Source organism: Euprymna scolopes, chromosome 32 (assembly GCF_053919585.1).
Source record: "Euprymna scolopes isolate OS-2025 chromosome 32, ASM5391958v1, whole genome shotgun sequence".
NCBI lineage: Eukaryota > Metazoa > Mollusca > Cephalopoda > Sepiida > Sepiolidae > Euprymna > Euprymna scolopes.
In genome coordinates this window covers 50257606-50270413 of record NC_136513.1, presented here as the reverse complement: position 1 = coordinate 50270413, position 12808 = coordinate 50257606, and the positions used below count along the sequence as shown (strand labels likewise).

The window sequence follows — 12808 nt, the reverse complement described above, 5'->3', positions numbered from 1 at the left end:
CAAAGAAGACTTCATTTTTTTAATGTGTGAATCATCATAAGATGGTTTTGAAGGTTTTATTTGAAATTTTCAGGTGAAATTGTTCTGCATATTCTAATTATATATCGGATTGTGTATATGTCATTGTGCTCCCTCATCAGTAAAGTATTAGTAAAGACCTGAATCTATATGTCCTCCCTTCAGCTATGGTTAGGATGTGGTTAGTGATTATGTAACCATTGTTTCATTAGAAAATTGCATGGAATATGCATAACATACAAGCACATGCGATTCATCGGTTAAATTTATTTTAGAAATTTTAAATTTTCATAGAATTTTTTTTTTTTTTTTTTTTAGTCGTTAAAATTTGATCTAGAGTTATTAAACTAAAATGTCCCAAAAGGCATAAAGGCATTCTCCTTCTCCATGATTGAAAAGTTTTGTTGTTTAGACATTGTTCACCCTGCTATGCATTTCTTGAATATATTCTGTTTCTCTCACCAACTAATATTTTATTGAATTCTTATCCATATTTTATCCCTCCTCCATTCTTAACCATCTAAGTGTTTTTGTTTTTTTATTTTTTTGTTATTAAATTAACTCTATTTTTGTTTTTTGTTTTTTCTCTAATTTTGTTTCAATTTCAAACTAATGTTTGCTTAAAAATTTTAATTTCTAATTAAGATTCAATGTAATTACGATGACTTGAATTTGCAAATAAATTAGAATAATTATTTTATAAAACTCTATTTTATAATGAAATATGAATCGGTTTTGAATTCTTTTTCCTGTAAAAAATGACTTTTTAATGGATAAAGCCATTTTCATTTGTAAACAGTGTTGTACAAAAATTTTTATATAAACTGAGTACTTATCATCTGTACTCCTTGCTCGGCACCAGAGGACATCATCACCGATTTTGTTTAAGTCATCAAAAAGTTTGGGGCCTTTTCATGTCTACTCCTCTGGCAAATGCTATGAAATGATCGGTCTGATATGCTTTGTTCCTGTTGCTAAAAACAATAACAAATGACCCCCAAAATAATATATACGCATTTATAAATATGAAATATTGTTCTGGCAAAGATTTTGTTACCTGAATGGTAAGGGCACCATGTTGCAGTCTCTGTGATTCTGATTTCAATAGAAAACAGAAAGAAAATGGATGTTGGGCTTACTTTGGACAGCCTTGTGCCTCTCGCTTCTCTCCCTATTTTGTCTTTTGGTCTTCAAATTTATGATCAATTTTTTTGGACAAAAGAGAAAGAATAACTGTTTCCTGGATATTTTCACTTATAATATTCCTCGTTATTATACTATCAATCTATCCATCTCGTTAACACATATCCTAATTTTTCTTTTTTTTTTTTTTTACTTAACCTCACTATAAATTTACAATTAAATATATTTGTCGAAACTGTAATTGACTGTGACATAAATATACTCATAATTATTATACATAAAAATATCTTTATCATTAAATACGGAACATTTTATTTGCAATTCGAGATAATTTGTTAATTTTAATATTTCAAATTACCTCCCCTTACTTGAACCTTTTACTGAATATTTTACATTTTGATGCCTCTTTATTTAATCTGAGCTGCCCTCAACTGAACCAATTTATTTTTAAACCATCTTTTGTCTTTTCTTTAACATAATTCACAATTTTCTCCTTTCTATAATGAACTGATTGAATGTAGGTGTTGTCATTCTTTCTCAACTGTTGGAGCCACCAAAACTTCTGTGCATATTTTTTTTTTTTTTCAATTGCAAAAGTACAGTCTTTTTTCTGAAATTCAACTTGATGCCTTTCCAAAGTTGAATCACTCTACCTTGGCTATGTATTCATATTGTGCCTTGTTAGCAATTGTTAGTCAAGTGGCCATTAATGTTATTGTTTGTGTTTGTTTTTTCATTTGTGATATTTGTGTGTGACAAATTTGTTTACTGCTTTTAAAAAATTGCTCTGATATATTAATGATGTGTCATAGGATTTAAATGTATTAATTTCTGATTGCTTATTATTTATAGTGAAATGGATTTCAACATTATTCCCCCAAAATTATCTCCGTTGGTTTTATATTATGGTTTCATACTTATCTCCCTTGTTATCTATTCTCAAAAAATTAAGGAATCCATCTTGGATTTTTTTGATTGAGGACAGTTTTTAATCATTTCAGATATACAAATCAATTTGCTATATGCAGCTGGACGTTTTACTTATAACTTCTCTATAGCCCATTCCCTCACACACAGTCATGCTCCCAACCCGTCTCCCAGATAGTGACCACCAACAAGTTTCACTTCTAGACCTATTCCTTACCGCAGTATGTGAGGATTGTGTTCCACTCGGAAACGGAGACCACCTAGTGGTATCAGTAGACATTGTACTTAAACCCCAAAGTGAGGAGCTATTGCTCAAAATGACAAGGTACTACGAAGGGGTGACTGGGGAGCCATCAGAGAACATATCAGAGATACCCAATGGGCCAATATCGTCTCTTTTCCTGCTGAACACTGTATCAATGAGACAACTGGATGATGCAAAGCGGACATTGGAGCACATGTTCATGCGTGGAAGTATTATAGCACGCCCCCACTCACCCCCATGGTTCACTACAGATTGTGCAGCTGCCATTGCACAAAGACAGCATGCACTCTGCTGGTTCGTACGTCATAAGTCAAATGCAAATAAGCAAAAATTTATAGATGCTAGAAATCATTGTAAGGGTGAAATAACCGCATCTAAAAGAAAGCATGCTGAAATAACCAGGGAACGCATAGAATCGCAAAAGATAGGAACTCTTGATTTCTTGAAAATTTATAATAGTGTAGTGAATAGAGAACAATCAGTAATTCCCCACTATCCAACAGCCAGAAGGTCGTATGCATGGCAACTGAAAAGACGGAACTGCTTGCTTGGCGATTCACTTCCACCTCCACCCTAGAGCCAACAAACAACTCCCTCTCAAATTTCCCTATGCAGACAGAAGCCACAATTAATGATCTGAAAATCACCCTTCTCATGTCTGCGGTATCATAAAAAACTTAGACACCTCCAAGTTGTGTAGGCCTGATCTCATCCTTGCTATACTAAGAAATGCTCAGCTGAGCTAGCCCCCATACGTTTCAAACTCTACAACAAATGCCTTGCTGAATCTTGCTTTCTTAATAGCTGGAAGATGGCCTCCATGGTACAAGTGTGCAAGAATTCTGGCGAAAAGCCTGACCCTCTCAATTATCGCCTGATCAGTTATCTCGCTCTCTTTGTAAAAATCTTCCTAACCCACTACCTTGCTAAAGCGAATCTTTCTGACAAACAATACGGATTTAGGCAATGTTGTTCTACTGCAAATATTCTAAGTCATCTCGGAACACATATACCATACACTGGATAAGGCGGGTGAAGCCAGAGCTGTAGCCCTCGATATATCTAAGGCCTTTGACAAAGTCTGACATGAAGGGCTGGAAATTAAATCATACAGTATAACTGGATGAATACTAAATATAACTAGATCCTTTTTAGACAATAGGACCATCCAAGTTGTCATTGATGGGCGGTCATCCAAGCAGCATAACATTAATGCAGGAGTGCCTCAGGAGTCAATTCTTGGACCACTATTATTTGATATTCATCAGTGACCTCCTCGATAATATTGTGTTCGACAGGAGTATATTTGCTGATGATACAATGCTCTATAACATGCACTGAACTGAATCGTTAGAAAATTACCTCCAGACTATAATGGAATAGGGATGTAAATGGATGCTAACATTGAATGCTACTAAGACTAAGCTGCTCTCCTTTTACAATTACAAGAAGCCTCTCCAACCACTGGTATCGATAACAAATAAATTTTCATGTTATACTGTTAAGTTTCATAGCTATATTTCTAAAAGTGACAACATAATTTAAAACATTTCTAATAATATTAAGGTTCTAGAATATTTTCTACAAGATGTTAAAGATTAAATAAGTTGCTAAAATAAACTGTTTATTAGCTATTTAAAATAAAAATTACTATTGATATTTAATTTCTTTGTTTATCAAAAATAAAGTTTGAAACAAATTTTTATCTTTTTTTAATATTTAATTTTTTACATGAAAAAAAAAGTCCAAACTTATCCATTTTTTTTTTCCAGTCTATAACTGTATTGTTTGTTGCCATCATTTATTTGTTGTCTCTTGTATGCGTCTCATTCTATTGTTTACTTACCAACAATCTAATCTTGCAAAAACAAATCATTGAAAAACTTTTCCTACCATCCTCGACCATTTTGTAGCGAATGCAAATCACGATTGAATCTATAGCCGTGATTGGATAAAAGTGTTAATTTTATGTTATTTCTTGTCGTCGGTTGTAATGATTACAGTCTTCTACTTCAGAAGACAGTAACGTAGATTTAGCACATAAGTTTTGGCCAACAATCAGTTCTAAGTGACAGTCTTCCAGAGATTGATGGTTCAATCTTGCTAAAGATATGCCTGGAGAAGATTGGAGTTTTGTCAGCTGAAACGTGAATAGAACGGTTAAGATGAGAATAGAATTACATTTCTGAATTTTTGAGATGAGGATTGATGATTTGGATTATTTGGATGCTTCCGACTACTGTTCTCATCTTGAATGTCATTTTCACATGTTTTGGTCGATGTAACCTTTGACCTTCTTATATTTTGTTGAACTCAGAAAATTCTGTGCAGATTCCTGATTTCGACAAGATACACTTGAAGAAGGTCAGAAGTTACATCGATTGAAACGTTGTGCGAATAACACTCAAAATGAAAACGGTAGTTGGTAGAATCGAAATAATACGCATGAGAATAGTAATTATAATAATCCTAACAAAGGCATTGTCTCCAAAAATGTCTCTGAATAGAAAAAAAAGAAAATTGACTTTCTTGTATCTACTTTCTCAAAGGAGTAAGTATACTGGAGCAGAATCTGTGACTATTTTGTATGAGGGAAGGGTATTAATTTGTCTTTTTATTATGTTTTTTATTTTATTAATTTCCTTTTTTTTCCTTTTTTTTATCCCCCCCCCCTGTTCGTTCTACTAGAACTCTCTGGAAGCTGCCGAGAACCTCATCAAGAAACATGAAGCCTTTATTACAACGATGGATGCAAACGATGAGAAGATCAACAACGTTTTGCAATTTGCCCAAAGGTTAATTGAGGACAACAACTACGCTGCTGATAAGATCAACAAAAAGGCTGAAAACATCAATGAAAGGTCAGTAAGGACAAATTGCCTCTCAATCCCGCCTCACAACTTCACTTATTCCGACTCCTAAGCTTTTATTTTTTTTTTTTCTAGCTATGATAAGTAAATTATTTTATTTGTATGTCTACACATTAAAATTGAATTGTCAGTTTTCCACGATAAGATATATTTTCTTAATCATTTTTTTTTTTTTTTAATTAGGTAATTTAGAATTTAATAATCACTCTGTACAAAGAATATGCATATTTAAATTTTTTTTTAGTATTCTTGTTGTTGCGGTACTTTTTCTTTTTAATTTTTAAAAGAAGAAAAAGTTACTTTTTATTTATTTTTTTTACCCCCCTCTGTTTTATCTCCAATATTTTATTTGATCTAAGTATTTTAAAGAAATATTCCAACCATTTTTTGTTTTTGCTTTTCAAATAGCCATTTTCTCCATCTTTTATGTGTATCCACCCATTTAATCGACTGTCATTTCTACAAGTTTTTTTCTGTTCTAATATAAATCTATGGGTACAGTGCTAAATTTTTTACATTCTTGGTGGTTACCTAATTTCAAATCTTCAAATGGCATACATCATAGCAAAATAAAATGGTTACTTGTTCAGCCATCTAAGTTAATTTGGGTGTCTTCCTAGTGCGATCACCAAACTGATTTACAAAATGGACCAGCTCTGACCTTGTCTTATTCAGCATATTTTTAATAGCTGCCCTCTTTTTTGTCAGGCTAATTTATTTGAATATATTTTATTGAATTAGTCTAAATTTTTTGTTCTTTTCATATATCAAAGCATGTTTGATTAAGACTACAGTCTTCCCACTTTTTTATTTTTAGTTTTTGCATTTTCTTTGTGAGTGGTCTTCCAAGTATAAGGTTGTAGTTGATTTAGTATGGATCTACGTCTTTTTTTTTTTTTTCTTTTGTGGTCCATTTCAAATCTTTTTGATCGTCATCAGTTAATTTTCAATTTTATTTAGATTGTTTTAGCATGAACAAAAAAAAATCTATGTATGTATATACGAACGTCTACTATATTGAGTTTTATTTTATCTAAATAGGTTCTAATATAAAAATGGTATTTATCTTTGTATGTCTTATATAAGATGTAGTCATCTACAGACAGCTGTTTTGTTATTACAACTAATCATTCAAGATTAGACTTACCAGCAAAATTTACAATTCTAACATATCTACAAACACAACTACAAACACAATTCTAACATATCTACAAACAACACTAAATTTCTGACATTCTTGATAGTCGCTTACAATAAATGCACAATCAAACTGGATACAATTGTTTAGATATTTTCATCGATTGTCAAAGTTAAAAACACTTTTCATCCTGTTATTCGTGACAATCAAACACCGTTTTTTTTTTGTTTTTCTTTTTACTAAATTTTATTGCACACTTCTGAAACTTAATCGCTCACATTGAATAATAATTACTATCATTGAATTCCTCGTTAATTATTACTCCAGAAAAGTGATTAATCTTGTTACAGGGTTTCAATCAAAACAAAAAATGAATTTTAGGTAAAAACAATATTACATACTTACATATCATGTTGAACTTAGTAAAAATTCCAAAATTATGAAAATTGATTAGAAGTATTTAAAAGAAAAAAATAAAATAAACATATTAGCAATCCACCATTTTCTATTTTGAAATGGTAGATTTTACTTGAAAGCAAGGAAGATCATTATTTTGTCAAAATTATAGATTGCAGTTATGTCTCCTGGACTTAAAGAACTCTTCAAGAAGAAATTCAGTAAAAGTAAATTTGATAAATTTTATTGTTACTTGTAATTATTGTTCTACTGAATCATTTTTCATAATTTTTTGCTGATTTTAACTTGACGCATACATTATGTCTTTATCTTAAGTGCATTTATTTAAAATTGAACTATAACCTGCACAAACATCAAACTTTAATATAATCGATATTGTAGAAATTTTGTCATTTGATTCTTTGTAAAATGCATTTGTGCTTGTTAAGCTATAGTTGACAAATCAAATTTTTATACATGTTTTAAGCAAAAATAATGTTTAACTTATTGTCATCGAAAAAAGTAATATATCCAAAAATTATGATAATTCATTGAGTAGGACAACTACTACTGTGTTTTATTGTAAAAAGCAGTATTGTTATTGGTGAAACATTACGGAAGCCATTAGGAATGGAAGAAGTTGGCAGAAAGGGAGATAAGCCAAGTCAGTTTACCAGTTTTTTCAGAGTTCCAATTGCAGAGATTTGGAAAATGGATCTAAATACATTAAAGTTGGCCAGACTTCCTTATCTTCTTTCCATCTAAACTGACTTGGCTTATTTCCTTTTCCACCAGCTTCTCCCATTCTTAATGGCTGCCATAATTTTTCGCCGATAGCGATAGACGTATATTTACAAAAACACAATAGCAGTTGTACTACTTGATGAATTACCATTATTTTGGGATATATTACTTTTTTCAAGATGACAAGTTATTATTATAAGGTAGATAATATTGCTTTTACTTAAACTGATAAAAATTTTAAAATTTGATCTGTCAATTTTAGTTTAACAAGCACCAAAATATCTTTTAGAAAAAAGGTCTTAGTATAGAGTTTTATTTTCAATTGGATTTGTTGAAATAAATCACTTTTATAGGAAAGATTAGGACATTCTTTAACTAGAACAAGGGGCTGCATTTTATAAATATTAGTTTTTTCTAGGGTTCATTAAAAATTATTTTTTTTATTTAGCGCCATTGTTTTTTTGTTTTTTTTTGTTTGTTTTTTTTTTCTTAGTCGTGCAGACGATTTTATCTGATGGTAAAGATAAAAATGTCGTTTGTGATCGTTATTTCTTTTTATGTTGGGACGTTTTTTTTTGTTTTTAGTTACTTTATAAGTTACCTTGGCATTTCAGCATTATCCAGTACAAAAACAGGTAAGACAAAATACCCTGCTGACGATCCTGTTCCCCTTTCCCAAGTTCAGGATAAAATTAGGGGTGGGGGTTCTTTTTTTGTCTTTTTTTTATTTTGAACTGTTCCTGTTCCCCGTCCCCCTATTCCTGCCCCACCCACCCGTACTTTACTGAAACATAACGTATCTGCTGTGAATCTCTTTTTTTTTTTTTTTTTGTGTAAGGACTTTATATTAATCTCTCACTTGAGTCGATTGTTGTGTGCCGCTCACAGACAAAATTTCATTTTCTATCTGTCATTTATTTTAGAGTTTCCAATGTCGTTACTACTACTACTACTACTTCATGCATTTTTTTTTTTTTTTTTTTTTTTTTTTAACACATATTAAAAAAGGGATTTGTTATTGGGACTGCACGTTTTTGAATACACAGGCATCAATTTGTCATGTTCTTGCAAATCAAAATCCACAAGTCCTTTAAACTACAGTTTGCAGAATTGCTTATTTTTATCAACTGACAAAAATATATGCTATTATTTTTATGCTGCCAATTTTTATATTTGGCTGGGGTTGCATTTTTACAATGTCATTTAAATCAATAAATGCAAAAGTTCTTTTTATCAGACGTACATTAGAATGAAAACGGCTCCCTTTTTATGTAAATCAGTAATACAACATAGTCTTTTGAAATACTTTATAGTAGAGAGCGAAGACCCATTTGTATTTGAATGCCTCATTTGCATAACTAATTTTTGAATAGTGTGGTAATGTTTGATTTTATTTATAATTTTATTCTATTTTCATATATATATATATATTACACACACACACATATGAAAATAGTTTTGATAATAACAGAAATTAAAGAGATTTAATAAAAATGGATACTAAAACTGTTCTTAAAATATCTTAAATTATCTATTTTGAAAATTCAGTGGAAACTATTAGCTTTTAAAATTACAATTAATTTATGCTGATGATATGAAATGCAAGTTATATATAAATGCAAGTTATATATTTAAAAAGAATATTTAAAGCTAGATTAAAAACCTTTGAATAGCAGGTAGTTTTTTTGTTTGTTTGTCAAATAACATCTGTGCAAAACTGTTTGAATGCATGATTTCCGAAACATTTATTCATCGAACTCATACGTGATCCATTTATCAGCTCGCCGCAACCTACTTAAGCCCTGTTGAAATACAGACTTTAATGCAGACTTTTTTATGGACTTTCTTCAACCAGCTCTTCTTGTTACAAGTAAATTTTTGAAACTATCATTCTACTCTCAAATACTTGCTCTGTTGTTGTTGGCAGCTGTTTCTCAAGTAGGATGACACGTTGAACTTATTTTTAAAATTCTATGCTAAAAGAAATTGTCTGAAATTTATTAAAGAGTATAAATCAATTAACAATGTAACATTTATTTGCTAAGTTGACAAATAAGCCAGCATTTTCCAAACATTTAAGTATAATATAAATAAAAGTAATACATATTTTGCATAAATAAAAATATATTAATCTAAAACTTATTAGAATGCAAAATGTTCAACACAAAAAAATTGGCTTTATTTTTTGGCTTCAAATCGATTTTTAAATGATTCAGCTTTAATTGAACTCTAACCTTAACACTTAGTGAACACTTTATATATATATATATATATATATATATATATATATATATATATATATATATATATATAATATTATGATGGAACATCTCTCTTTTTGGTTTGCAAAAATAAAAATTGTTCAATTTGAGCCGTTCAGTAACAGTCCAAATAACAAACTTTCTAAAAAAAAAAAAAAATAAAAAAAAAAAAAAGGTTTGGAAATTTTTTTCATGTTTTTTTTTTTTTTTTTTTTTTTTTGCTGATTTTTCATGCAAGAATTTTTGTTTCCACTTTTTTTTTTTTTTTTTCTCATTCTAATTTTTGTAAAGTTAAAAAAAAAATTAATAAATACAACTCTGAGATTTCTAATAATTCAACTGGCATGGATAAAAAATCAAAAACAAGCATTTGTTTTTAATTTTTTTTCTATTTTTTTTTTTTTTTTTAATATCTTATGAGAACAAAATGAAATGGCTTTGAATTGTTGTTTTCCAAGTTTTATTAACCATGTTATATACGCTATTGCGGTAATTTTGAGAACTGCTTTCTTTTTTTTTCCAATTTTTGTAACAATCAGTTTTTAACTACTTGTTTTCATTAGCTTGTCACGTTCATAGTTGTTTCTACTAATTCCTAAACTTTGCAATTATCTCTCGATGCACGTTGTTGGTTTATCACAGCTTCTTTAAAGCGTTCATTCTACTCGTTAACTAAATTCCTACATAGGATGCCATTTGAATGCTGCAAAAATGTTCAAATTGTTTCAAACATTCCATGACTCCTACTCCAGTCATTCACTGAATCTGTCCAACATTGCATAAACTTCACATCGACTTGTATTACTCATCATAATCAAAAACTGGCATTTTCATATAGACAGCATAAATGGTAAAGTACTTCACCAATACATGCGATATTACAATGAATCTTATTGATATAGTTTTGACTTCCTTTGTTCTGACATACTATCATCTGCCTTTGTTCTGACATATCATTTGTACCAGCTAGGATATAACAACGGTCATTGGTGTGTTGGGCAGACAATAAAACAATTGGATTTATTGTGTAGCGCGCTCTGGTCCACACCAAACAAATCATAATTTATAATAATTATACGATATATTATTTAAAGAGTTTTGCTTTTTACCCATAATGACCTGAATTATTATGACGTAGATGATTAAAAACTATTTGTTGTTAATTTTAGTTAGTTTAAAAGGTAATGATACTATGATTGTCTTCAAACTGGAAAAATTATGAAATTCAATAGTTAAAATACCACTGAGAATTTTTGCGTTCATAAACTTACCTTGATTATTATTCAGAGTGCTTGAAAAGATTGTTTATGACAAAAAATGGAATCCTTTACTCTGAGATGAATGACAACATACTGAATGTAAGCAATCAGCAGTTGCAATCTGGAGGTATCTGGCATCTACACAGATATTAAACTAATATGTACAAGGCGCGTTTGAATCGATTCCCACTTTATTTATACTGTTATCGTAATTTATTTATGACTGAACAAATTAGTTCAACCAGATCATAAATCGTTAAAAAAAAACGTTTTTTTCTTTTTTTTTTAATCTTTTGTGTCCAGATTAAGAAATGTTCATCTTTAAAAACCAAAAGATTCTAACCATCACTTGAAATAACCCAAGAATTTTTATATTCTTTTCCTTTGGCGAGTATTAACATGCTTGAAAAAATGTGCAACTTGTTATCTGGAAAAGCAAAACACTTCAAATAATACATTGTATAATTTGAAGAAGATTATGATTTGCATAAATTTTTATTAGAACATTTCTTAGTTCAGAGTTGGAGCTTGTAAAATTTCTGAAATCCCAGTTGAATATTTGGGTTACCAACTTGACATTATTGCGTCTAACTCACAATCGTTATTTTATGTGTGTGTTTGTGTGTTCCCCTTCCTTCCCTCTGCCCTACCTTTTTTGTTTTTTGTGTTTATTTCTTAAATAATCCAAATCTGAAAGGTGTTCATTTCTTTTGTGTGGTGACGTTTTTCCAATAACATTTGACTTTTTGCAATGTTCCATTTTTTAAAAAATTTTTTTTACTTCACTAAAAAAATGGTTTAATGGTGGGTGTTTCACTGTTTGATACTCCTGGTCTTTTCCTAGTAACATTTTGCTTTCAAAAAACAAATCTTTTTTGTACAAAGGCTTCCTCACTTTGAGCTTTTGGTTTTTGTTCTTGGCTTGTTTATCTTCTCTCTCGGTTATATCGACGCCAGATCCCTTTTTAAGATGCATTCTTCCAATCAGCATGTTTAACGATGAAAATGTAATTTCAGACTTAAGCATGACACTGATCAACCAACAATCATAGCTTCTAAAGATGTGTACACATATCTAAAAGCGTGCTATTTGATAACGGACTGATTGACAAATAGATATCTATTATTATTTTACGGAGGGCAGGTGCCTGTGTGTTTGTTGCCCAGCTAAAAGTTACAAAAAAAAACCCTACAAAATTAATCACCAAAGTTGGTATTGTCCTGACCAATGTTGCCCTGTATGTATAATATCTAAAATTTAGAAAAAGAAAATCATTTTGTGAAGGTCAATTAAGCTGGGTTGCATTGTGGTGTCAGTTTTTCAGACATTTCCAGTGTTTTCTATTATATAAGGGGAGATGAATGACTAAGGTTAATTTCAACAGAAGAATAGAATGGAAATTGGTGGGGGACAGGAATCAAAAAGATAGAAAGATAGACTGATTTAGAAAGGTATATATAGACGTTTTGGTACTTGTTTAGTTAAATCAAGACATTAAAAAATGAAAATAATGAAAAAATTATATTGTACATACCCGTTATAGAAAAAAAAGTTCTCATAAAAGAATTGTTTAATTTGATCAAGTAGTTTTGTTAGTGTTTTTTTTTTTTTGTTTTTTTTTTTACAGATTAAAATCACATTTTCCTGAGATCATTCATGTCGCAGCCATCTTGCCTATTTCACTAACGAGGAGGGGGTGCCTTTTAAACGAATGAGTGTTTAACAAAAGACAATGAAAAAGGGATTAAAAAAGGACACAAACTGTAAAATAAGTGAAAAACAAAAT

At 30.3% G+C, this 12808-nt stretch overlaps 1 protein-coding gene across 28 annotated transcripts in view; it reads left to right on the top strand.

Annotated features, from left to right (window-relative positions):
• Positions 1-12808, top strand: part of LOC145256347 (spectrin beta chain-like) — a 648628-nt gene that overhangs the window by 576258 nt on the left and 59562 nt on the right. For 16 of the 28 annotated variants that reach the window (XM_080115145.1, XM_080115153.1, XM_080115156.1 and 13 more), the window contains 2 exons: positions 5042-5214; positions 8116-8136. In XM_080115145.1, coding sequence (XP_079971271.1) covers positions 5042-5214; positions 8116-8136 — 194 coding nt within the window. The remainder of the gene's footprint in view (positions 1-5041; positions 5215-8115; positions 8137-12808) is intronic. The other 12 variants (XM_080115149.1, XM_080115140.1, XM_080115150.1 and 9 more) reach the window with 1 other exon arrangement.